The sequence below is a fragment of the Alosa alosa genome, chromosome 11, assembly GCF_017589495.1.
Source record: "Alosa alosa isolate M-15738 ecotype Scorff River chromosome 11, AALO_Geno_1.1, whole genome shotgun sequence".
Taxonomy (NCBI): domain Eukaryota; kingdom Metazoa; phylum Chordata; class Actinopteri; order Clupeiformes; family Clupeidae; genus Alosa; species Alosa alosa.
The window spans coordinates 21,643,496-21,669,139 of NC_063199.1; the positions used below are offsets into that span (position 1 = coordinate 21,643,496).

The 25,644-nt window shown below is 46.8% G+C and overlaps 3 protein-coding genes across 4 annotated transcripts in view; all 3 read left to right on the forward strand.

The window, feature by feature from the left end:
- The first annotated feature begins 356 nt into the window (after positions 1–356).
- On the forward strand, positions 357–3,160 carry LOC125303095. The gene has a single exon (XM_048256614.1). It carries the CDS (start codon positions 1,008–1,010, stop codon positions 2,367–2,369), a length of 1,362 nt encoding a protein of 453 aa, XP_048112571.1. The 5' UTR covers positions 357–1,007; the 3' UTR covers positions 2,370–3,160.
- A 1,382-nt stretch (positions 3,161–4,542) lies between these two features.
- LOC125303115 (cytochrome c oxidase subunit 5A, mitochondrial) lies at positions 4,543–11,004 on the forward strand. The gene is made up of 5 exons (XM_048256650.1): positions 4,543–4,696; positions 6,312–6,428; positions 8,971–9,092; positions 9,459–9,588; positions 10,846–11,004. Exons 1-4 carry the CDS (start codon positions 4,624–4,626, stop codon positions 9,570–9,572), a joined length of 426 nt encoding a protein of 141 aa, XP_048112607.1. The 5' UTR covers positions 4,543–4,623; the 3' UTR covers positions 9,573–9,588; positions 10,846–11,004.
- A 585-nt stretch (positions 11,005–11,589) lies between these two features.
- Positions 11,590–25,644, forward strand: part of arid3b (AT rich interactive domain 3B (BRIGHT-like)) — a 29,149-nt gene continuing 15,094 nt past the window's right edge. For both annotated transcript variants that reach the window (XM_048256586.1, XM_048256587.1), the window contains exons 1-2: positions 11,590–11,846; positions 13,063–13,779. In XM_048256586.1, coding sequence (XP_048112543.1) covers positions 11,811–11,846; positions 13,063–13,779 — 753 coding nt within the window. In that variant the 5' untranslated portion in view covers positions 11,590–11,810. The remainder of the gene's footprint in view (positions 11,847–13,062; positions 13,780–25,644) is intronic.

Consider the following 25,644-nt stretch of genomic DNA (forward strand, 5'->3'; position numbering starts at 1 on the left):
GAGACTATATCCAGGAGCCAGTATACGACCATCAGAGTAAACGTAAGGACCAGAGACCATATCCAGGAGCCAGTATACGACCATCAGAGTAAACGTAAGGACCAGAGACCATATCCAGGAGCCAGTATACGACCATCAGAGTAATGTAAGGACCGGACACCATATCCAGGAGCCAGTATACGACCATCAGAGTAATGTAAGGACCGGAGACTATATCCAGGAGCCAGTTCGACCATCAGAGTAACGTAAGGACCAGAGACTATATCCAGGCAGGGGCACCGCTGGGAACTCAGAGTAACTTAAGAGGAACTGCTGAGAGTATCTATTATAACAGTTTTCTAAAACTTTGAGACAACTGCAAACTACAGTCCACCAGTGTGAACGGAGAGTCACAGAAGAGCAAGTGGTGCTTATTCTCTTTAAACACCTGTATGTGTTTGCATGGAAGAGGGCATTTTGCATTAAGAGTATTTAATACATCTGCGATTGAAAGTGAATAAAAAAAATAAGTTGAAGACGCTTGGAAAGTGAGATAAACTGGGACAGTTCTGCGAGATTCATCTATCAGAGTTTTTCCTCTGCCTGCTTTGTGTGTGTGTGTGTGTGTGTGTGTCTGTGTGTGTGTGTGTGAGACGGCTGCTCACTCCAAATGGAAATTGAAATATCCTTCAAAGGCAGCGGCGCTGACAAACCGCTGATCCTCAGCACATTTTGCCTTTGTTGAATTTGTTCCTGTCAGAGCCTCGTTTCTCATGTGGACTCAAGTCATTTCCACTCGCCGCGCCTCCATCCCACCCCTCGTTTGATCCTCATGCAAACGCAGCCCTGGGTTGACTGACAGCCAACCAGACGACACGGAGAGCTGGGACCGAGTCTGACAGGACCAGCACGCCACCTCCAAGAGGAGAGCGAACAAAGCCATCGAAGAGCAACACCAGTTAGCGAGAGGGCGAGAGAGAGATTTCTCTCTTGTGTGGACTTCCGTTATTTCAGAATTTGGGGAGCGCATGATGTCATTAACGGCACAGAGGGCTTGTGTCATGGCGTCAGGTCGGGGTGGCCCCCCACCCGCCTGGACCACACTGCCCCCCTGCTCATCCCTGAAGCCGGCGCGGAGTGGGTTCCGGAAAGTGAGCAGCGCCGGAGAAGCGGACTCGTGCCCCATCCCGGGCCTGCCGGAGGGCGTTCTGGAGATGAGGGTGAAGGAGGGCAGTAAGATCCGGAACCTTCTGGGCTTCGCCATGGCCCGCATGCAGGGTGGGCTGCAACACGGCGGGCGGACGCCGCTCAGACAGATTCTCTTCACCGGGTCAGGCCGGGCCATCACCAAAACCATCACCTGTGCCGAGATCATGAAGAGGCAGATTCGCGGGCTGCACCAACTGTCCAAGCTCCAGTACCGAACGGTCCAGGAGCAGTGGGAGGGCAGGGACAGCGCCTGCTCCAGGATGACCATTCACAGGATGCTGCCGGCCATCTACATCCTGCTGTCCAAGGAGCCTCTGGACACCCATGAGCCAGGATACCAACCTCCTGAGGACCTTCTCAATCCGAATGGGCCGGGATACCAACATCTAGTGGAACTAAAACCCTGTGAACTGGGATACCAACATCTAGTGGAAGTAGAACCCGGTGAGATGAGATGCCAACCTCCAGTGGAACTAGAACCCTGTGAGATGAGATGCCAACCTCCAGTGGAACTAGAACCCCGTGAGATGAGATACCAACCTCCAGTGGAACTAGAACCCAGTGAGATGAGATACCAGCATCTAGTGGAACTAGAACCCTGTGAGATGAGATGCCAACCTCCAGTGGAACTAGAACCCCGTGTGATGAGATACCAACCTCCAGTGGAACTAGAACCCAGTGAGATGAGATACCAGCATCTAGTGGAACTAGAACCCCGTGTGATGAGATACCAACCTCCAGTGGAACTAGAACCTTGTGAGATGAGATACCAATCTCCAGTGCTGCAAGCTGCACCTGAGAGCAGGAAGCCAGGCGAGCACCTCAACTCTCCGCCTGACCACTACAGCATGCTGGGATATCTTCCTCCAGTTGACCCTTACACTCCATCTCACCCCCAGACGCAAGCAGAGCCACTCTACCCCCTCTCTGCACGCAGCCAACCAGGACACCTGCATTCAGGAGACCTTGACTCTGTGTCTCAGCGCAGTAAGCTGGGATACCAAACCTCAGCAGAGCCCTGGCCTCTGCTTCACCCCCACCAGGCAGGAGAAGGGCTTTGCGTCCGTGCTGAGGAGAGGAAGACCCTCTGCCGGGCATCCAGGAAGAGACCTCTCAGTCCCTGCTCCCCCTCCTGCGAGCCACAAGACAAAGCTGCTCTGTATGAGGACGGGAATGTGTAACTTTATTTTCAACATGTCATTTGTTGCATAATAGCTTATCTATATCAGGGTGAATTAAAATATATATATATATATAGTAGTAGTGAAACATTAATTTAGTTTTGTCTACCATTTGTCCTGTTTTATTTATTGTTTGTTAGCATGTTTGTGTCCTGCATGTGGCTCAGGTGGAAAATCAGGTGAAAGTTACACAATATATCCCACTGGACAGCAGGGCTCAGGCTCCGCAGGTGCACTGGTGTGGACTGAGGGGCTGCTAACCGGAGCATCAGGGAAGAAAACCACATGCTTTATGAAAGCATCATGTGGAGTATCTACAAATGAGGGAAAGGTTGTTGGACACATTTTTTATGCAGGCTAAATTCCTACACTGTCATGTGTTGCATCTGTTTGTTCAATAACATTTCATTAGACTATCTTTGCTTATACAGCTGGGTAAGTGGTCCTGGTTAAGTTATCATGCAGGCTAGCCACATAGTTCATGAACCAGTTTCTAGGCTTTTGCTCAAAATTGCTCTGCACCTACTTCAGAGGGCTGTTGCCCCCTATATTCCGTGTTTTTTATGAAACAGGATAGAATCAGAATAACTATGTTGAGTACTGACACAGAGTTGCAGAGGCTAATATATATTTTTCCCCTTCTTCTTCTTTCTGCCGGGTTGCAAAAAATCTCTGAACCACATTTTAGCCCTCTAAGTCACTTAGTATCCCTTAGAAATATGACTCTGCCCTAGCACCAGGTCTTGTGAAGCTGTGTGTAAAAGCAGATCAATAAAGAATCACATATTTTACGCATTTTTTGTAATGGTACTGTATGCCCATATGTTTTGTTGTCCTAATGGAGACTTCAAAGGACCTTTGGTTACCCAAAATGCATACTGAAAATAAAAGGATTACTTTATCTGAACCCCCTTTGGGTAGAAGCATAATCCTGGTCTCAAATGAAAAGTGACACTCTGAAAGTTATTGTGGACGTTTTGAATTGAAAGAGTAAGATAAAAATGATCATGTAAAGCACATACATATTTTCCATGGGAAGGTTGACATGACATTGACTCCCAAGAGTCCACACTTTTCAAATGGTGTATATATTATGCTATGTAATTAATTTAAAATGTTGGGGGAAGTGGGGGAGGGGAGGAGGGTGTGTAGCCTATATTTAACCGTATAATAACAATAAATACAAACTGCAACTAAGAATTAATTTGTTAAATACAAACAGATGAGTCTTTTTGCTGATCCCAAAATCACAGAATGAAAAACATTAGGTAAATCATTCCACCAACGAGTCTTGATTGTGATCTCTTAGTGTTCAAGGAAAGCTGACATACCAGACGCTTGCAGACCTGGGGCAGACCTATGGTGAGGTCTTGAGACTGGTAGACAATTAAATCATATTTAAAACAGGATGGAATATCGGAGACAAGGACAAAAGGTCCAGAAGGTTATGGTCCAGCTAATTTTCCCGATGGTCCCGAATTTAAGTCTGCCTCTATAAACAGGTCAACATGTGGACAGAGGGGTGCGTATTGGCTTTGATGAAAATGTATTGAACTTCCCTGAATGGCACTTTCTCAAGAACCTTTGACAAAAAGGTTTTATTTATATAGGAATTGACATGTGTGGCCGCCAGCGAAATTGTGGGTGTGATGGATTACAGAGCAGTGAATGGAATGGGATCAAGAGGGAATGTTGTTGGACAACTGTCTAGAAGTAGGCTAGGCCTAGGCCTATAGAAACTTCTTCCTCATTAAGGTGAGAAAGAATCCAACAATGATAGGCCTAATGTCTTTTTAAAAGGCTTACTAAACTTGGCAATAATCTGAGCTTTGCCAACATGTTGATGGTGAAGGGTTGAAGAACAAGAACTGACTTAAAAGTAGAAAAAAAGTGCTAGGTTGTCTGCAACAAAAATGCATATTTATGTTGTGAATTAATACATGATTAAGGTTTTAATGCTTAAACAATGTAGTCTCAGTAAATTCTGATTATTCAGATGGATGAACCCTCTTCACTGGATAACTATCAGGTTGTACTTTGAATAATCTAGAATTAGACTGTAACCCTGTAAATTCTGTTGAGAAATTCGAATGAAACGATTACTTACCATGAAATTCACCTTCACTGGTAGGCTATCGCAAGATGACTTGTTAAGCATTGCGCAAGCGCGAAAAGGGGTTGCCATCGTTTCAGCCGCAATCAGAGAGAGCTCAGTTTCCGTTGTGCTGCTGCCTTCCACTGGCTGTCCTGCATCATGTTTAGATCTGCCGTGCGACTGACATGCTCCGGTGTCCGGAGTTTAACACGAACAAGACCTCAATTCACAGGTAATCGCAGGTTCATACGTCCATAGGCTACTATAGAGTCGTGTGGCAGTGTCTGTAGGCTTGTTTTAGAAGTTAACCTTTGGGTCTCACCAACGAATTCGCGGACAGTGACGTTAGCCTTTAGCCACTAGCTAGCACTACTAGCAAAAGCAAGCGAATAACCTCGGCTTCCTTCCGGCTAGCCAGCTAGTTTGAAATAACGGAGACTGTGTTGGAGCCTTGTAGGTTCTTGTCTAGTCGTATTACCAGTGGGAGTACAGCTAAATATTTTTACAAGACAGAGAATCGTGTCCCGTGTCTGGTAAAGATTTGATATTTTCTGAAAACCCTTAGATAACCACCTTACTTTGGACTGTGTCCTTGCAATGACCCACTAAAGTGAGGCTTGGGGCCCTCCTCTACTAGCCTGTTAGCTTGATGTTATGCTTTCTTTTAACGTTGGAGGCAACGATAACCAAGTGTTTCTCTCAAGAAACATTAACCGCTAGCTAGTGTTAAGTAAGACATTTAGATAACGTTGATCCGACTTTGCCAGAAGTTGTTTAACGTGAGAAGGGTTGGGTAACAAGGTAACGTTATTTGTAGAGTAACGTCAATATTAACATAACATTAACTATTTCTTAGCTGTATGTTTCCCACCTCCTAATCATATGTTAGCCTCTAACGTTAGCCTAACATTTCAGTTGTTTACAGTTGCTAATGCTACTTAGTGAGTTACCATAACAAGTTAAGACAGACTAAAAAATAGCAGTAAGCTGAATGCTTTTGCCTGCTTACCTGAATGACTAACGTTGACTAGCTTATAAGGCGCTCATGGGCGGTTTGGGAGGGGTTAGCAGTAGTAAATAGGCCGAATATAACCCAACAGCATAAGTTAACGTCAAGTTAGTGTAGTTAACGTTTAGCTGCTATCTTTGTTCTGCAACATGTCGTTTAGCAAGTGACCTTATTGTTATTCTAAAAATGAAAAGGTACTAGCAAAACTCGTGACATGGTTATTGACCTCACAGCTCTGTGACCTCTGCGCGTGATTTGACTACATATAATACGCGAATTGTGAGTTGTTTTTGATGTTGCCAGGTATGTTTTCCGAAGTAGACTCAGACTTTTGCATAGAAAATCTCCATGTGCTCTTGAACCAGCTTGTGTGTAGTGAGGAAGCTACATGCTCTGCATGTGCTCTTGAACCGGTTTGTGTGTAGTGAGGAAGCTACGTGCTCTGCGGGTGGTAAGAAGAGGTCGGGCAAGAACACTGGCAGAGGTCCAGCTGAAACCATATCACGGCCAGTGGACTCCGAGAGCAGTGTAGAGTCCCCACCTTTCACTTGCATTGCGCTGACCTAGTGTCAAACACATCCAGGCTTAGTTCTGTGATAACTTTGGTATCAGGCTTAGCCTAATGAACAGAAGGAGACCGCACACTCTAGCAGCTCATATTCCAATAGTTTAATACAAAAAACAACGTTTAGGCCTATGGACTTTGAACTTTTTCAGGCCTAGCCAACACAAAACATTGCTGTGCTGGCATGACGAGTTTCCTGGCCCTGGTAACTTCCATATAACACTATCAGAGAACCGGCAGAGCAAACCTAACAGACATTGTTTTGTTTTCTAGCCCCCTTGGCTGCCCGTGGCTACTCACATGGCAAACAGGAGACAGACGAAGAGTTTGACGCCCGCTGGGTCACCTACTTCAACAAGCCAGACATCGACGCATGGGAGCTGAGGAAAGGTGAGCTGAGGACACTAAAGCCGGACTGAGGGCCCTTAAGGCCCATTCACACCAAGAACGATAACTATAAATAAATATTGTTCTCGTTAATATGAATGACTACGTTCACACATAAACTATAACGATAACGACATATAGAACGATATCGTTGGGGATCCAATGAGAGCAAATTTCAGAACGATAAAAAGCTAATAGCCAATCAGAACCCATCGAATTTTAACCGTCACATTCATTAACACAAGGAGAGACTTTATTTATCATTGTTCAGTGTGGAAGCTTTTATCGTTATGGTTATAGTTAGTGTTGCACGGTGTATCGATACTAAAAAGGTATCGCGATGCCTTCACGCAAAAAACGGTACGATTTCAGACGTTTTTAGAATCGATACTTTATTAAAATAATTACGTTCTGTGTCTGTGAACTGCTGCTCTCACTGCTCCTTGCACGCATCTAGGCAAGTGGGCGTGTCAAGCAGGCAGCTCTGAGTGAGTGAGTGCGCAGCTAACGTCAACATAGTTCTTTGCCGACAGTTGTTCTAGGCCTTGTGGACAAAACAAAAGGTGCAGTGAAATCTGCAACTATTTCGGATACCACGCGAATTAAGGCAAGCCATCAGGTACACAGTCATTTAAAAGCAGTAGGCTACGCATGGAACTTGGCTAAACACCTCGTAGACATATCCCAACATTTTTAAAGAGTTCAAAGAACGACAGGTTAACGAATATGCTATAGAAAACACGACTACATGGTTAGTGTCAAGTTCTTCTCTTATGTTTTAGTCTAGCCTAAGTGAAACAAGTATGGTTCTCTGGGATAAAGCGAACCTTCCTTCATCAATGAATTTTGACGAGACATAACGAGCTGTAATCATTTTGACGAGACATAACGAGCTGTAATCATAGGGTTAGCACTAACGTGATGAAAGCGCAATGTTCACGCCAGAATAACATTATCATAACTTGTAAACAATCTATTTCATGTTCGGTCAGTAGCCTACTACTGGTAATATTTGTCATGGCATGTAGACTGCAATTTGTTCAATAATTATTGCCCAGATGTAGGATAGGCTACCTGAAATGCGCTAATTAAAGCCCACAGCATAATACCACCAAAGCGTGTTGATTCCTAATAATTATAGCGGTGTATTGTTACAGTACGTGCTAGCAAATCATGTTATCAAAGAAATAGACGTAATGTAGGAATGCACACAGATATATTGCAACAGGTAATGGTGTAGGCCTATCTGATGAAGACCTGAACTATCCTCACATTTTCCCCTTTGCAACTGTCAAAGAAATCCCATGAACACGGGAAGGCCTAGGGTAGCCTATACTGTACATCAGATGGCGTAAAGATTAGGCCCCTCTGCATAGCATTCAGTGATTTGCATGCAGTAATTTTAACACTGACCTTGATCTAGTCTAGTTTGGCTATTTAAAGCTACTTTATTGCCAAAACACAACACAATGTAAATTAACTATAACAAACAATAAAGGACTTAATCACAGAAAGTAGGCCTACTATTTTACTGACTATAAAAAAATAATAATTATGTAGGAAGTTTAGAAGTTTAGAACCCAGAATTGACCTACACACTACAAAAGTGCACCAAATTCAACACAAATGACTCAATACACTTGGAGGAGGTATGAGTCCTTTCTTCTCCAGTTATCTTAGGATTTCGCCGTAGTATCGTTTTAGTATCGAGCATCGTGATATTTATGGCAGGTATCGTATCGAAGTCATAATTTTGGTATCGTGACAACACTAGTTATAGTTATCGTTATCATTCTTGGTGTGAATAGGCCTTTAAGCCGGACTGAAGGCAGAGCATCCTGGCTCAGGTGCCGCTAGAAATGTTGGGCCCTATGACCGAATACAATGTCTTGTCTATTATGTTCTATTAGGGCCCCCTGTTACTGTTAAATCGTCTTAACTTTTCCCTGTCCTGGCTATCAGGTGTGCAATTACCTGACTTGGTGAGGATAGTCCTGCTTGTCAGGTTGTGGTATATCTGGTGGAGATGTGTGAGAGAAGAGAACCCTAGTTGTTAGGTGGGGGTGTACCTGACCTGAAAGTGCAAATGAGAGAGGTGTTAGCCTGCGGTCAGATGGGTGTATGCATGTGTCTGACACCTGCCGCAATACCTTTCTGCCACAACGCTGTTTTTACAAGTGTTACTCCTTAACAGGAAGTAGGTGTGTGAATGTGGCTGTAAGAGAAACCTAGTCAATCATTTATTGTTATAAAAATGGCTTGAAACAATAGAGGGAGACTCTCATCAGAAACCAGAGTAATAGATTACTATTCCTTTGTTAAACATGCCTGCTGTGTTATAAATCAACATCAGCATTCAATGGTCCTTTATACAACAGTGAGTGGTGAACAGGCCACTGGGATCTTGGCTCATTCAACACCCCACACTCAACTATGTCCAAAGCTAAAAATGTCAAATGAAATGGCTACAGTATAGTGGTATGAGAAAGTAACCGTAGTAGCAATTGCTACTGTCTTTACCAACGATGGCTTTCCTGTGTTGCAGGTATGAACACCCTGATTGGGTATGACCTGGTTCCGGAACCCAAGATTTTAGAAGCAGCCCTGAGAGCTTGCCGGAGGCTCAATGACCTCGCCAGTGCCATCCGCATCCTGGAGGCTGTCAAGGTAACTGCACCAACATGCCAACACAAACCAGCCTGTTCGCACAAACGCACTGTTGGAGCATATTCCTCTACTTAAGTGTTGCAGAAATACACTTTTAACTATTGCTATTATTATTATTATTATTATTATTATTATTATTATTATTATTATTAAGTCACAGATACCTTAACTAAGGAAAATGTAAGAGTAAATCATATATAGGATGTGTATAAAATTAGACCCTGAACATGAATTGGCCAGATGTTGCCTCAATAACTGGTTTATTCCTGCCATATCAGTAGAGCATCTAATGGGACACCTCATCTGCTCAGACAGAAGCAGTGGGTCTAGTTCTCTAACGTCTGTTTTGTTGTTGCTTCTGTAAAGGACAAATCTGGCCCCCACAAAGAAATCTACCCCTACTTAATTCAAGAGCTCCGGCCAACCCTGGACGAACTGGGTATCGCCACACCTGAGGAGCTTGGCATCGACAAAGTATAGATGTTTTCATGTCTGGGTGAGTACAGGAAGACCCTGGTGTTATGAAGAGACTTGTACAGGCAGCCTACACCAGGCACGTAACTGAAGCCTAAGAACAGTTTTAGAAGACTGGTCTAACTGAATCATTGCATGCGCAGAGTGTAAGAGCAGTTTTAAAAGACTGGTCTAATTGTTTTTCGAATGTACGCGCTACTCTCACGTCTAGAGTAGCCAGTTCCATTGTTTACAGTGGAAGCTAATTGGTGCGGCATATTATGCTCTGCGGACAGAGCGCTACAATGACGTGCCTCATGAAGCCTGCCTGTGACTTCATTTCCTTTCATTTCAGATGCTTTGCCACAGATTGGCCTACTGGTGAAGCATAGTCTGCAAACTGTTGCAGACAATACATTGTAGAATGTTTATGATTGTAAATGATGTGCCAGTTCATGTATTCGAAATGAAGGAGACAATTTGGGCTGCTAATCCGGTTGTTATTAAGTTGTGATGCAATAATTCTTTCTTCGGGTCCAACTGGTCCCAGAGTCGCTCGTTTTTTCCCATAAACAGTAAAGGGAATTTTTTCAAAACGAAAACATTTTTTTCTGCTATTCAGAGTACCCGATAATTGTCATTATATTACTCACTTGCTCCCAACAAAATTATTTTTTGTGGTGGGTTGGACGTTGATTATATCATTCAGCTGCACAGCTACAGTAATTACTTTGTTAAAGTTAAGCGATTTTGTCTTACCCTCACTAAAACGGAGGTGATGGTGACAAGGTTTACAAGTTACGAAAAACCACCTGGCTGCGCTAGTAAACGTTTTTTGACAAAAAAGATGTTGGACCCATTACGTGACTTAACAACCAGATAGCTTAAAGGTTGTATCAGCAATAGCGGGGATACATCACTTCTGTTGATGTTCAAACAAAACAGAGCTAGCTCGCTACTCCTTCTCCCTCCCTCCCTCCCTCCCGTGCTATTAAAACTCTCCTAAACGCACATCTCGGTGGTTATTGGTTGGAACACTTTATTTTGCCTTTGTGTGGGTTGCCAACCCTTGTTGGTAGCAATTATTTTTGTGTACAGGTCTCGGAGCCTAGGCTGCCTACAGAGACGCGTTTTTTGATGGCCTGCTTATGGGGCAAACAGCTAGCGGATCGTTAGGAAAGATTAGATGAACATTTATGTTTGGGCCTGAAATCGCTGATATAATCTTTAAGAGTCACCTCTGCATTGTGTCATTATTTTGCTACTCTCTGTGTCTCACCTGTCTTTCTGTTTCCCCCAGTCTTCCAATGGACTGCTGTCGTCGTTACTGGACTCTGCGGCCGTCTGTACTTGAAGTCTTTGCCCGGTGTTATGATACATGTTATATTTAATTGACCTTTATTATGTTCTTTTGCTTGTAAAATAATGATGGACCTAATAAAGGGAGATATATCTTTGACATTCTGTGATTGAGTGGTTACTGGTTTTGTCTGTTCTGTGAACATGAATGTAGTTAAGAGGTTAAAAGAGAAACGTCTCTGGATATCCACTAGAGGGCAGACTGAAACCAACACTGTTCTTTCTGTGATAAGAATCCTCCAAATGAACGTGAATACAATTCCCCAGTCTGTAATAACTGTACGATATGAACTCCTCAAGACGCAGTAAATTCATTTATAACGCAACGGATTTTGGGCCAATATGCCATTTTAATTTTAGTTTTATAATACAATGTTGTTTATTAGTAGCGTACATGAACCCTACTAATTGGCCTACGACCAGATAAAAGAAGTTATACAGTAGAAACCAAACAAGTAAGATGGATGCCTCCTACCAAGTCTTGCGTTGCATTTTTCATTTCATAAGCAGATAAAGTGGCGACCGTCAGAGGTTGGAGTGATGGCCGCTTGTGTTGCATTGCGCTATAATTATTCAACTGGTGGCGAGGGCAGATCTGAACGTGTTGCTATCGCGGGGCGGACCTTGCGTGGAATGAGTTTAGGTGGGGGGTGTATGGGGGAGGAGGGGAGGAAAGGGAGGGGTGTGCCATGCGCGGCAGATCGGGAGGTGATCTTGGTCATTTCCCTTCGTCTGGCCTCTTTTTAATCCTGACAACGTTTTTCTGCAGTGGGAAGGGTGAAGGGTTGCAGCCGTGCTGTCGAAGTTCACATTAAGGGCTAGCGTGGATGCGCAAATTCCGGGTGCACTGCTCTCCCCCAGGCTGTCGTATCGAGAGTAAAGAAAAGGTTAATCTAAGTGGACGGTATGGTCGACAACTCCAGTAGCAGCAAGGCGCAAATGGTAAGTTTCGTCGTGTTGGCACTCAGCCATGATGGTGAATGATTCACACGATAATTTGCTGGGTTTGGAAGTGTCACGCCGGAGCATAACTCTCAAAAGAATCAAGTTAAAGCATTATATCTCTTGTAGTTACAATTAGTCAGTGTTGTACTGAAGTTACTGTTCAAACTTAACCATAAACAAGTTTTTGGCTTGTTTAAATCCATGTTGTACACGTCACGAATGCATGCATACTTAGCAATCCGGGGGCGCCTCGTCCGATTCGTATCGATTGATAAATTATTTCATTAGGTTTCTTTTTTTCTACCCATAGTCCTAGGCCTATGTAGGATTGAACTAGTTTGGAATTGTCACACACTGAAGATAGGCTAATTGCTTGCCTTGTGGACGCGGTTAATATTCGTAAGTAAAAGCAACGAAACTTGATTTGTTTTCCTCGGGAGTGCGCCATTTACATGCGAGTCCATGTTGAAAGGCTCGTATCATTTTTGCCTGTAATTACATATGCCACGGATGCAGCTCCGCTTCTGCTCAACAACGCTGACATGCGATCTTCCAAGAGTTATAAATAATTTCAACAAGGCACTATTAAATTGCCCGACCGGAAATTGCTTCACAGTCGCCGCTATTTAATGTAAGTTAGATGAGCAGACAAATTCGCTTTCAAAATTAGTCCTCTTAGTTTTGGGTCATTCCGTGTGTTCCATGAGTTTTGGCCCTGAATGTGGTAAGGTATGTAGCCTACTTTTCTATTGCTAATTAAGGAGCGCATTCCTTGTTTTATAACTCTTTGTCTTTAGCTGAGGGATATAGGCGTAACATTGTTGTCTTTCAGTGGCCATTCAAAAGGCCACTTCCTGACCCAACCATGTTACAATGCATCTGTGTTTGTATCCGTTTTTGTCTCAAACGCACGGTGTGCTGTTTGACACATGGATATACAAATACAGATACACTAACTTTTTTTTTTTTTTTTTACCGCTTGTGACTATATATCTGTTTTTGTATCGATTTTGTCTGACACAAGGCTTTCCTGTTAACAACGATAACACAGAATGGCTTAAAATGAAGCATTAGGCCTACAACATTTGTATTTAGTAATGTAGCGACTTACCTCGTGCATTTAATAAATCTTCTGTTGGACAAAACGGAGATTAAAAGCTAACACTGAAATCTCTTTGTTTTTGTGGTAACTTTCTCCGCCCCCCCCCCCCAGACAAGTTTATCTCAGGAGGGCAGTCTGAGTGGCGGGTTTTCCCAGGCAGGCCTGGCTAGTGCTGCAGGCGTGAAGCTGGAAGCGGTCATGGAGCAGCTGCAGAAGCAGCAGCAGGCCAAGCTGGAGATGGAGCGCAAGGAGAGACACCTGAGGGAGGCCCAGATCCTCTACGCCCAGCAGGTGGCCGCACAACAGGCCATCCTGGCCAACGCCCGCGCCCAAGGCGGCCCCCTACCACCAGAGTTCTATGGCAAGAACTCCAGGGACCGGGCACTGAAGGTGGGCACGGGGCACCAGGCCAACAGAGTGGCCACACAGAGCAGTGTGGACTCCATGCGTGAGGACGAGGAGGATGAAGATGATGATGATGATGAGGAAGACGACATGGAGCGGCGCAGAGGCTCTGAGGGTGAGGAAGACGAGGATGAGGAGATGGTGGAGGGCGAGGAAGGCAGCGAGGAGGACGAGGGAGAGGGCCTGGAGTTCCTGCGACAGCAGAGTCTGGCGCTGCAGCAGGCGGCGTCCGGCGTGACCCCGTTTCCCTTCCCTGTCTACTCCGCCTCGGCCTCGCCATCTGCCGCCAAGAAGAGGCCCCGCTCCCCTAGCGCCAAGGTGAAGGACGAGCCCGAGGACAAGAGCCTGTCCCCTGCCGGACCGCACTCCTTCTCCACACCCAACGGCATGGCCGACTGGGGCTTTGACGAGTCCTTCAAACAGGTCAGTGGGCTCTCCTCCCTTCTACCTGCTGTTAAACACTAGGAAAATGGCAGTCCGAAAAGTGTGTGGTGCATAAAGGCTGCCGTGCACCACCCAGGTGAGGGTCCCCCTTCACTGTAAAGGGCTTTTGGGTGGCTGGTTAAAGCGTTTTTTAAATGCAAGTTGTTGTATTGTTGCCAATGTTTGCTAGTTCATTTTAAGAAACTAGGAGCAGAACAACAACCTGAGAGGGACTGCCCACACTGAGCACGTGTGAAATATGTGTGCTGTCATTCTTTCATTCTTCCTTCCATTCCTTCCTCCACTCTTTCCCTCCCTCCTGATCTTTCCCTCTCCCCCTCTCCTCTCCTGCGGCGCTGCGGTGTGCCTTGGAGCGCGCTCAGTAGTGAGCCGAGCGCTCTTGGCGCCGGTCCAAACAGGCGTGCTGTCAGATTAACGCTGTCCGAGGGCAGAGAGAGGCGTGTGAGAAGGGGGTGTGTGTGTGTGTGTGTGTGTGTGTGTGCGCAGGGTGCCGGCTAGCGTAGAGCACCTGAGCAGTACACAGACTGTATAGAACAGCACAGCACTTTAAACATTGTATTGACATCTATATCTTATTATTGAGAGGAAAGAAACTGTTTTAACTGAAACTCTTTCCTCAACTCTTGAGATTACCGCCCTTATCGGTGTGTGTTGTGATAAAGGAATTTAGTGCTTTCTATTTGCTGCTGGTTCTGCCGAATGTTGGTGGATTCATGGCTCTGTCGAGTCTCATTGGATTTTATGCTGCTCTGTGGTGTAGCGTGCTAGCCCTTCACGTTCTATACGGTCTGTTTGTTCACTCCATTAGCACGTCTAAATAGGATTGACCGACCGAAAGCCCCTCTCTAATGTAAGGCCAGAGAGATTGATATGCATTCGGCATTAGGGATTGATTTTGTTCAGCTTTTACTCGTTTGCAGTACCTAGGGGGAGATTTTCTTTTCCCAGAAGGTTTCTGAAATTGCTGCTGTTCTCTCTATTGTGTGTGTGTGTGTGTGTGTGTGTGTGTGTGTGTGTGCTGTTACCGGTCAGATTGTAGCCAACATTAGACATGGGCTCTATGACATGGCCAGTCATGGTGTGCCATTTTGATGTGAAACTCAAAGCCGTCGTGAGGCTCATAAATCTCTGCGCGGTGACCCCAGGCTTTTGTTGTTCTGTAGTTTTATTTTAACCCTGGCAGCAGACGAGGCTTCGCCGCCGTGGAGACAGGATATGTTGACAGGAATCAGCTCCAGGTTGTCGTCACGCCCATGTCGGCCTCTGTCTCCAGGGCTGAGCCGCTCTGGACGCTACGCTGCCACTCCATAGCAAATATAGTTGTGTGTGGGCGATAAAAGGCGTCTCAGCTGACGGCTGGCCTGTTGCCCTGTATGGCAGCAGCACAGATAAACCTCCGACTGAACGACCACGTGGCTGTTAAGACGCCGGGTGAACTAACTCAAGCCCATGGAGGTCTGAGCGGGTAATGGATGTGGTGCTTGTGTAACTCTGACGCCACAGGCTGTGCTTGTGACCTTCCCAGAGCTGCTCTGTAAATTGGTGATTAACCTGATCCAGGGAATGTGTTAACAGAAGAAGAAACCAGACTATGGAAGGGATTCTGTTTCAGGCACACTGTGACACACACACACACTCCTGTGAGCTGAGCTTTTATTGGCCGAGGGGCTGCCTGCTGGATGTGGAGTGGGGCGTTTATTGTGGAGTAAGAGTTTCAGTGTGTCTCCCTCTCTCTTTTTGTCTAGGGCCCCTTTTCATCTGGGCTGTGCTGTGTTTCTGCCTGCTGCTCTTTAGCATGTGATGATGCTGGTTAGTGGCAGAGGGATCAGGTTGCATTGATAGAGGTGCTGTGTGTGTGTGTGTGTGTTTTGGCTGGAGGGGTGATCTGATGGCACCAGCTACACAAAAGACAACAGATGCTCCAAATGGCATTTCCAAATGAGGGTGGGTGGGGGGGCTCTTTAAGGGTTTTCACACTTAACGTGATGGCGAGCTAGTCAGCCAGCAGGCGCGACAGCTCTGGCCTAGTGGACGTGGTAATGTTTGCTGTAGGGATCAGGGCTGTGGTCAGCCAGAGATATGGAAGTGAGGCTGCCACCTGAAGAAGGCCACTCCAGGAGCTTTACATGGAGGCCTTAAACTCGTCGGCCAGCCTGCTGGTCCTCTCCTCTCTGGTGTGTGTCCGGCTAAACTGGTTCTGCACCAGCAGCTGGCACACAGTGGTGTGATTGACGTGATTCCGCTTGCATTGATTTGATACGGGTCTTTGTTAGCTGTGTGTGTGTGCTGTGCTGAAGTAAGCACAGCAATCCTGGTAGGGCTGCATTGATTGGTGAGGTGACAGCAGATGAGTCCTCTACAGAAGGGGAGGACGACTCTTAAAGATGAGCGGAGGAGCGGAGACACCGCAGACAGACGCACAGTGAGGAGGTGCTGCCCTCTGAGGAGGTGCTGCTGGATAGTAAACATCCTGCCTGGGCACACAGAGAGGCCACACAGAGAAGACCAGTAGGGGACCATATCTAAACACACACATGCTGGCGATGACACATTGGATACATTTATTTATAGGCTGTTGTTTTTAATCATGAGTTCAATTTCATTCATCTTTTGGGATGAATTTGTCAAATTGGGCAGCCATGGCCTACTGGTTAGCGCTTCGGACTTGTAACCGGAGGGATGCCGGTTCGAACCCCTACCAGTAGGCACGGCTGAAGTGCCCTTGAGCAAGGCACCTAACCCCTCACTGCTCCCCGAGCGCCGCTGTTGTTGCAGGCAGCTCACTGCGCCGGGATTAGTGTGTGCTTCACCTCACTGTGTGCTGAGTGTGTTTCACTAATTCACGGATTGGGATAAATGCAGAGACCAAATGTCCCTCACGGGATCAAAAGAGTATATACTTACTTACTTAAATATAAATTGAATAAATAACTTGTAATATCGTAATACACTATATTGGCAAAAGTATTGGGTCACTCGCATATGAACTTAAGTGACATCCCATTCTTAATCCATAGGGTTTAATATGACGTCGGTCCAACCTTTGCAGCTATACCAGCTTCAACCATTCCCGGGAGGCTTTCCACAAGGTTTAACGTTGTGTTTATGGGAATTTTTGACCATTCTTCCAGAAGCTCTCAGTCTCCACTCTAATTCATCCCAAAGGTGTTCTATCGGGTTGAGGTCAAGACTCTGCGCAGGCACACCAAACTCTGCCATCCATGTTTTTATGGACCTTGCTTTGTGCACTGGTGCACAGTCATGTTGGAACAGGAAGGGGCCATCCCCAAACTGTTCCCACAAAGTTGGGAGCATGAAATTGTCCAAGATCTCTTGGTTGAGGCTGAAGCATTCAGAGTTCCTTTCACTGGAAGGGGCCAAGCCCAGCTCCAGCCCCACACCATAATCCCTCCACCAAACCTTACACTTGGCACAATGCAGTCAGACAAGTACGACTTTTTTTTTTTTTGGCATGTTGGTGTGTTGTTGCAATCGTGTGGTTGGTTGAGGCCTCCCTCCCTGATGTCCAGAGTTGAATGTAGATTGTTATCAGCCCTCTTGGCTGGCCAGAAAAAGAGGGGGTTGGCTGGCCAGAGAGAGTGGGGGTTGGGCCCATCAGTGCTCTGTCATGACCGGGACATTAAATGAGGGGAGAGAATGCCCCCCACACACACGGCCCTTTGTCTGGGCAGCGCTAGGCAGCAGCACTTATAGCCACACAGCGACGACCCACTGTAGCCCCCCCACTGTAGTTACCTCCCTCCACTGTAGTTAGGTACCCCCCCACCCCTCCACTGTAATTGCCCCCCAGCCTGTACTGCTCCACTAGCAGCCTTTGTGTGGCCTCTGTGGTGTGAGTGGCTCTGACACAGTAGGTGTGTGTGTGTGTGTGTGTGTGTGTGTGTGTGTGTGGAGCCAGAGAGAGAGAGTGAGTGTGGCCGCTGCTGCGTTTCAAACTCACATTGGTTGATTGTGTTTGTGGTCTCTTTGTCCTCATGAGTAACTGATATTTGGCCTCCAAGGTGTTTTGGCTGAGCTCACTCTCCATTTGTCTTTATGGAGGTCACTTCAAAGCTCCACACAGCTGCCCGGCCCTCTGCGTCTCTCACACACACACACACACACACACACACACACACACCCTCAGGCCTAGCCCAGTGGATGCTCCTGCTTCCCTCGCCTTCCTATGCCTCCTCAGTGTGTGTGTGTGTGTGTGTGTGTGTGTGTGTGTGTGTGTGTGTGTGTGTGTGTGTGTGTGTCTTTAACCATGCCTGTTAGAACCTTGGCGGTATTATATATATAACTGGAGAGAGTGAGTAAGTCCTGCCCCCATTCATTTCAATGGCCCATGCTAGGCTAGCTACTTCAGCCAAAAAAGTTTGAAATTGACCGCAGCCATCTTTACAAAAATGGCGTTTCATGGGTGTTCATTTCCGGCACCAGCTAGAATTAGCCTATTAGATTCCACGTTACAGACAGAGACAACGTAAGGTACAGCGGTATGTTGTTGATGAAGATTGATATTCCCTCAGAGGAAAAGAAGTTGTTCGGGAACGCGCTTCACTTCGTTATAAGCACAAATGTATTTAATTGGTTGGGATAACATTTTGGGAATGGTCGTAGAGGTTTGCCCTGTCTCTGAAGTCCTGGGTTATTTAATGTGATGTTCATAATGTGATCATAAACAATGCAATCAATATTTACTCATGTTGGGCTACACATAAGGATCCCTAAATGCTATATTTGGACAGGTTGTATTACGCAATAGGCTATCCAACGAAAATGACTATTAATTAAAGGAGAATTCCGGTGTGATATTGACCTAAAGTGTGTTGTAACATGATACCGAGTGTGAACGTATGTCTCATAGCTCACCTCGGCTTGTCCCCTGCACTCAGAAATCTGGCGCTAGTTAGCCAATGCTACCAACACAGTGTTTCGTTGTGGTGCCTCAGGCATCGGCCTAGCCATGCGAATACATCCCGCCATAGACATTAATTGTAGGCTGTTTTTGCATCCATTACGTTTTGTAGCCTATAAACTTGCGGTGATGGCCAACAACTAATGTAAAATCGCGGACTATAACCAAAGAAAGTAAAGGAGATTATTTGCACCTGTGTTCACCAAATAAAGGACTGGACTGCACCCTTCACAAACTGTAAAAATGAACTTTATTAGTTGTACTCAGGAATGCGTTACTCACGCGACTGCTTTGTAGAATGCATAGACTGTAAAAAATAGAGAATTCTATATTCTATTAAATAGTGAATCGTGAAGCATCTGCACTGCCACGGTGACATCTACTTGCCTGGCATATACTACAGCGTCTTCACCTCTTCATGAGAATGCAAGATTTTTTTCGCCGGTGTCGTTAAAGGTGTGAAAACGGTAAGAAAAAAATATGGCTGTTGTTTTCACGTAGACTTGGCCTGAGGGTTCTGTTTACCTTTCTAGACCAGGTTGCTTGGCAATATGGCCACAGAAAAGGTGTGTGTGTGTGTGTGTGTGTGTGTGTGTGTGTGTAACAGCCAGATCTCTGGTGAATGCTGTTGCATAATTTAGCCCTTGCATAATTTATCAGTACCTAAGACATTATGCAGCAGCAAGCAATCAATTGGTATTGCATAAGCATTTGCATTGGCTTTCATCATCGCTGCGGGTCAGGCAGAGGCTGTTCCGCCTTGATAGCTGAGCATGTGCGGTGTGCATCACAGGAAATGCAGAGTGATGCGGCATGTTTTGTGGAAAGTGACGGAGCTCTTTTATTAGTTTCTATCATGGTTTAGAGGTTTTATTCCCATGGAAATTAAGGAATAATAAAAAAACAACTTGGTTCAAAGAGCCTAAACGCAGTAGATGCACAGAAACCTTATTAAACGTTGAGACATTCACCATTTCAGCAGCCTACCCCTTCTATAATGTTGGTCAGTTTTCACCACATTACTTCCATATCATCTCATGGCCATTTCCTGTTTCCTGTGTGTCTGTCATGATGATGCAATTACACTCAGGCACTCTCACTGGCCTCCCCTCTGGGGGCCTGTGAAGATGGCCTCTCCTGTCAGCATGGAGCCGAGTGCTGTTGTGTGTTATTGTTATTGTTGACTGTAAAAGGCTACTCTGCGACACAGTCTGCTGCGGCAGCTCCTCCCTGCCTTACTGCAGGTACTGAGTGTGTGTTCACGGTAAAAAGGGCCCGTTGGACGCCATGATCTGCTGCCAGAAGTAAATGGGCAAGTGGGTGATTGGATATCATCAGCTATGAATGTTGTATCTGTGCAGAAGGACAGATCCTCTGGTGTGTGTGTGTGTGTGTGTGTATATGTGTGATGGGAAAAGCTGATTGATGGCAGTGCCCCAAAGGAAACATTCCCAGTGGAATTGGAGTTCTTGCCCTCGGGGAGGGGATGGGCCTGGGGGTGGGGGGGCGGGACTGTCTGTGTTGAGAATAGGGGGTTTCGAAGGGGAAGACTGCCCCGCTTGTGATTTGTGACCTTTGGATAGGGCTGGGCGATATGGACCAAAAGTCATATCCCAATATATTTAGGTTGAATATCGATATACGATATATATCCCGATATTTTTTCCGCAAAGTTAGAGCTGTAAAATGAAATGTTCAGTCAAATATGAGTAGTTTTATTGAAACTCACTACTCCAATAACAATAAAATGCAAACATAAAACTGAATTGCCTTTTTTGAAATCAAAGCTCCGTAAGGTGCACATTTAAATAAAACAAATATCTTAAATAAAAATAGCCTATAAAATAGGCCAATCTTTTTCTGAAATAAATATATTTATATGAGAAAAGTAGCGTGCAGTTTCACAGCAGTGCAGAGAGCTCCGGTCAGCGGCTTGCGTGGAGCAAGGATCACGGCGCAAATTTGAATTATATCGATATATATATCTTTTATATCGCCCAGCCCTACCTTTTGGAGACCATTTCACTGGACACACAGGGGCTGTAATGGAGGGGGTGGAGGCAGCATTTCCTCTCCACCACCACCTAGTAGAATCTGGCGAGCACCACAGGGCTGTTTGGGCAGGACCAGGTTTGGACCTCTGGAGGTCTGGGCTTGGGCTGACTCGTATGGAGCTGGAAGCAGCTTACAGGTCATGTTGCTGCGGTGGGGTGCGGTGCGGCTGGGTGGTAGAAGGAGGCCTCCGACCGAGAGCCTGATGGAGGTGATGGAGCTGGACGCAGACGTGTCCCTAAGGAGGAGGTGTGGTGTTTAGAGGCCCACTGAGCATGTGTGGTGGCGAGGCAGCACTCTGGGTCAGAGCAGCGCTCTGGAAGTCCAGTCATGAGTCTCACCACACAGAGGGAATCGACTGCCTCCATATACACATGGCCTGCATTCTGTAGGACTGGCCAAGGGAGAGTGTGTATGTGGGCAGAGTGATGGCTGTGAGCGTGAGGTCTTGTACCCCTCTTCCTGATGTGTCAAAGTGTCCTCCTCATACGTGTGTGTGTGTGTGTGTGTGTGTGTAGCAGGGTTTGGTTAGAAGTATCCCTCTTTGGCTCCACTAGAAGCTCCTGCTGTGGGGCATTAATGTATGTGTGTGTGTGTGTGTGTGTGTGTGTGTGTGTGTGTGTGTGTGTAGCAGGGTTTGGTTAGAAGTATCCCTCTGGCTCCACTGGAAGCTCCTGCTGTGGGGCATTAATGTGTGTGTGTGTGTGTGTGTGTGTGTGTGTGTATACGCTGTTTGCATTGAAGTGTATGCAGAAGGGGGGAAGGGAGGCCCCTCTGGAAGAGGAATGTAATGCTGCAGTAAAGAGGGATTCGTCAGAGCAAGAGTGTGTGTGTGTGTGTATGTGTGTGTTTGGTGAAGAGTACGGTGTGTTTCTGAGGGACTGTTCCTTGCCCGAAACGTGTTTCTCTTTTCTGCCATTTGATGTTTTGTTCTCCGTGCTGTTGTATATTTCATATAGCCCACATCTTAAATAAACTTGCTTTTAACTCGTAATGTGAATGAAAGTAGGGCTAATAAAATAATAAAGGAATCATATCGCCTAAGCGGTTTGTGGTTGAATTGGAGCTGTTTTGTGAACTGTAGTCATGAAGTTTAAATAGTCTGTTTGAGAAGATGGGGAAGTTCCCCGCGACAGTTGCAGTTTGGATGACTGATTTGTTACGGTCGTGAATTGTTATAGTCAGCTGGAGAAGTTAACAAAGTTACCAGAGAGAGTTGAGGAACTAGGACCCAGGGACATAGCAATATCCCAGCAAAGGGTAATGAGATTTATTTGCAGCCAGAGTATAGCTTTACTGCTAAGACCTGGAAAAAAAAACTTTCTCCTTCAGGAAATGACAAACTCATCTCTCAGCGTCAGCCAGATAGCTGCACACACCTCAGAAATATGTGAGAGGCGGTTGTGTCCCCGAGTTTGTGAATTGCAGCAACCAAAGTCTAAAGTATCGGCTACTTTAGTTTTATTATCTCCGTTGCTACTGCCATGGACGCCAATGCTACTGACAGCTCTGCTTTTCTTCTTCTACGGTGTAAAGTCGATAGCTAGATAACCTTTCCACAGCAGCGACACCTCTGTTCAGGAGAAGACTGCAACTAGTGTTGCGACCACCACATGCGAATATAAATGGTTTTGCCACTCCTGTGACATCACAACTGGTGCGCGCTGTGACCCAACACGTCGAGTGTATCTGGGGCTTAAGGCCACTGATGTACTAAAACAGGGTCTAGAAAAGGGTCTACAACTGGTGGTGGGTCCTGAAAAGGATCTAGAACCAAGTCTAGAACTGGCCTCCTGTTTCCCTCGGCACATGCAGACCCACCCTGAGCCTCCAGACATCCACTTGACCCGGCTCAGTCGTAAAAGACACCTGCTCTCTACTCACTCCTCAGCCCCCCCCATGCATCATCCCTGTATGTCCTGCCATGCCCCCGGCTCCATGTTCCAGGCGGGGTGTCCTGTACTGTGCGGAGCGGCGGGCTGGGGCTGCTCTGTGCCGGGCTGCCCCGCTATGAGATCCCTTACAGCCCCAGGAGGATAAATATCCCCCTGACCCCTCCACTGCTCTTCTCTGCCCCCTGGCACAGCAAGGAGCCGAATAAATGATATGCCGCCTCTGGGCGAGGCGGGGGGCCCTGATGGCCCAATTATTCGATTTGGATTAAACATTGAGCTGCACCCCTGCGGGGCCAGTGAAAGGCGGCCTGTGAGCTCGCTTTCTCCCGGCCGCCTGGGGCCAGCAGCTGCCACGCTGTAAGGAATCTGATGGCCACTTGGCCTCCCACCACGACCACGCTAATCTTGCAGAGGAGAGCGCCCGCGCGGAGCCCTCGCACCCTCGTCCAGCACACCGACGGCGCTGCACAGGAAAGGGCTTGTGTGTGGATAGTGGTGTATGTGGATGTCTGCCTAGGTATGAGTACCTGTGTAGTGTGTGTGTCAGTGCCTGTGGATAGTGTGTGTGTGTGTTTTGGATATTGTGTGTGCGTGTGAGAGCTCCTGCGGATAGTGTGTGTTGCTGTGGACAGTGCATAGAGTATGTGTGTCTAGAACGTGTGGTTTCCAGATGAAGGCCCAGTGCTGCTGCCACTGCACAGATGCACATGCACGGACACACACATGCAGACACACAGCATGTTGCAGCTCCATGCATTTCAGCTCAGGGAAGGTGATGAATGGTGTTCTTGAGGAGGCCTTGGGTTGGACACGGCCTCAAAGAGGAAGTTCCCCCCTCTATGCCTGCACAAGACATTTCTGTGTCCTCATCCACAAAAACAGGCCTGGTTTTACACACAAACACACAAACGCGCACACACAAACGCGCACACACACACACACATTGCCCTCCCACACTCTGAGCCTGACACAGGAGGAGGTCTTCGGTCTGGACAGAGCATCCCAAAGGTGTCACTGGACAGCAAGGCTTTCTTGCTTTCCTCAGCCACAGGATGAGTGTGTGTGTGTGTGTGTGTGTGTGTGTGTCTGTGTGTGTCTTAGAGAAGAGAGAAAAAACACCGATGCTGTTTCACTGCGGTGGAATTTGTGGAGATGTGTCTTAAGTGAAGCATTAAAAGGGGCTATTTCCATCTCGGTAATGGTGTCAGTCTCTGTGTGTGTGTGTGTGTTACTCTCCCCCCAGTGAGAGAAGAGGAGAGGGTTGACGGGCTGGTGGCTGGAGAATCTGTTTGCTAAAGTGATTATTTGCTATGCAGCTTCTTTATCTGATTAATTTGGGGGAGGGGTGTGTGTGTGTGTGTGTGTGTGTGTGTGTGTGTGTCCACTGTGCGCTTTCTACAGGAGACCCAGTGACACAGATGTCCCTCTCCTTCCTTCTGCCCCCCACCACACACACACACACACACACACAGAAACAAACGGCCCTCCCAGCCTAATGTGATTAGTTGTAGCCTGGTCTGGCCTGGAGGTCTGAGAGCAGCTGTCCTCAGATCAGGGCTCCTGACGGACAGCCGGCCGGGCCTGTTGCCGCACTGCTGTTTGTTTGTTTGGGGTCTGTGTGTGTGTGTGTGTGTCACTGCACATATGCCACACATGTGGATCATAACTCTGGTGTGTGGGTTGGACATACAGAGGAGGTGAAAGGCCGTCTGTTTGGCAAAATATAGTGACTGTTAAAGGCACCTTTTAAGAGTTTTTGACCTAACGTTTTCAAAGTCATTTTGATGCCATGTACCTTATACATAACATGACAAACGGCACTTCTGCCATTGTCTTAGCGCCTCCCGGTAGAATTCGGAGATGTCTTTCTACAGACTGCTGTCTGTGCATTCCCTCTATATTATATCAGTATGTTTATTATTGCGCTTCACTGTAGGGGGACCCCGAGAGCAAATCTTCTTTAGCGCTGCTTTAACTGTGATCCCTACAGAATGTTTACATTCAAGCTGAATTCACACTCTCCCCCACACACACACACACACACACACACACACACACACACACACACACACACACAGAGAGAGACGCGGAGACAATGGCACACAGTATGTCTTCCTGCCCAGTTGCAGGCCTCCCCTCCCCATGGTGTTCCTCTCTGCTGCTCACAGCTGGTGTGTGTGTTTGTTGTAAACACACAGCCCCCTCCCAGCTGGGAATCACTTTGCACATTAAAGGGGGGGTCGGGCTGCGGCCCAAATAAAACTCCTTTACGGCCCCCGCGGGCCTTTCTCTTCCTGCCCCTCCAGAGGAGAGTGGCGTCCGGCCTGTTGGCCTGTTGTCCTGCTGCCTTTCATGGCTTTGTATTTAATGAGGCTAAAACTCGTACTCACTGCCTGGACAGCGGAAGTGAAGAGGAGCGGAATGGCGGCGTTGGATTCCCGGCGCAGTGGACGACTGAGCTGAACTGAGTGCATCTCTCTCCTCTTGGTTTTTACTCCGCTGTGTCCTCGTGGTCGGTGCGTCTAGAGCAGCGGTCAGGGCTGTGTGTGTTTGCAGCGGTCAGGGCTGTGTGTGTTTGCAGCGGCCAGGGTGGCTGTGTGTGTTTGCAGCGGTCAGGGCTGTATGTGTTTGCATGCAGGTTGTATCACCTGCTTGAGCCTCCTCCCTCCTGATTGGTGGAGCTGTTCATTCGGGGTCTGCTGTTGATCAGACAGGCTGATGTGTCTGACCTCCGTAACCTCTGGGTGGCACGTCAGTAGCTCAGGGATGTCCTGTGGGGTCAAAGGTCAGAATCACAGAGAAAGAGATCCGACACTTGGTTTCTATCCTTTCTTCTCCTGTTTATTTTTCCCACCCCCACCCCCCCAAAACAAACACAAACACACACACACACGCTGTCTCTTTCTCCTTGTCCTGTAAATGGACCTCTGAAGTTAAACTCTCGCAGGGACGACGAAATCCGAAATGCAAACATTT

Bases quoted from the DNA above. Each gene is read 5' to 3' on its own strand.
- LOC125303115 (XM_048256650.1), top strand. From the start codon at position 4,624: ATGTTTAGATCTGCCGTGCGACTGACATGCTCCGGTGTCCGGAGTTTA. The intron at 6,429-8,970 runs GTGAGCTGAGGA...CCTGTGTTGCAG, and splicing joins CGCATGGGAGCTGAGGAAAG to GTATGAACACCCTGATTGGG. The intron at 9,093-9,458 runs GTAACTGCACCA...GCTTCTGTAAAG, and splicing joins GCATCCTGGAGGCTGTCAAG to GACAAATCTGGCCCCCACAA.
- LOC125303095 (XM_048256614.1), top strand. From the start codon at position 1,008: ATGATGTCATTAACGGCACAGAGGGCTTGTGTCATGGCGTCAGGTCGG.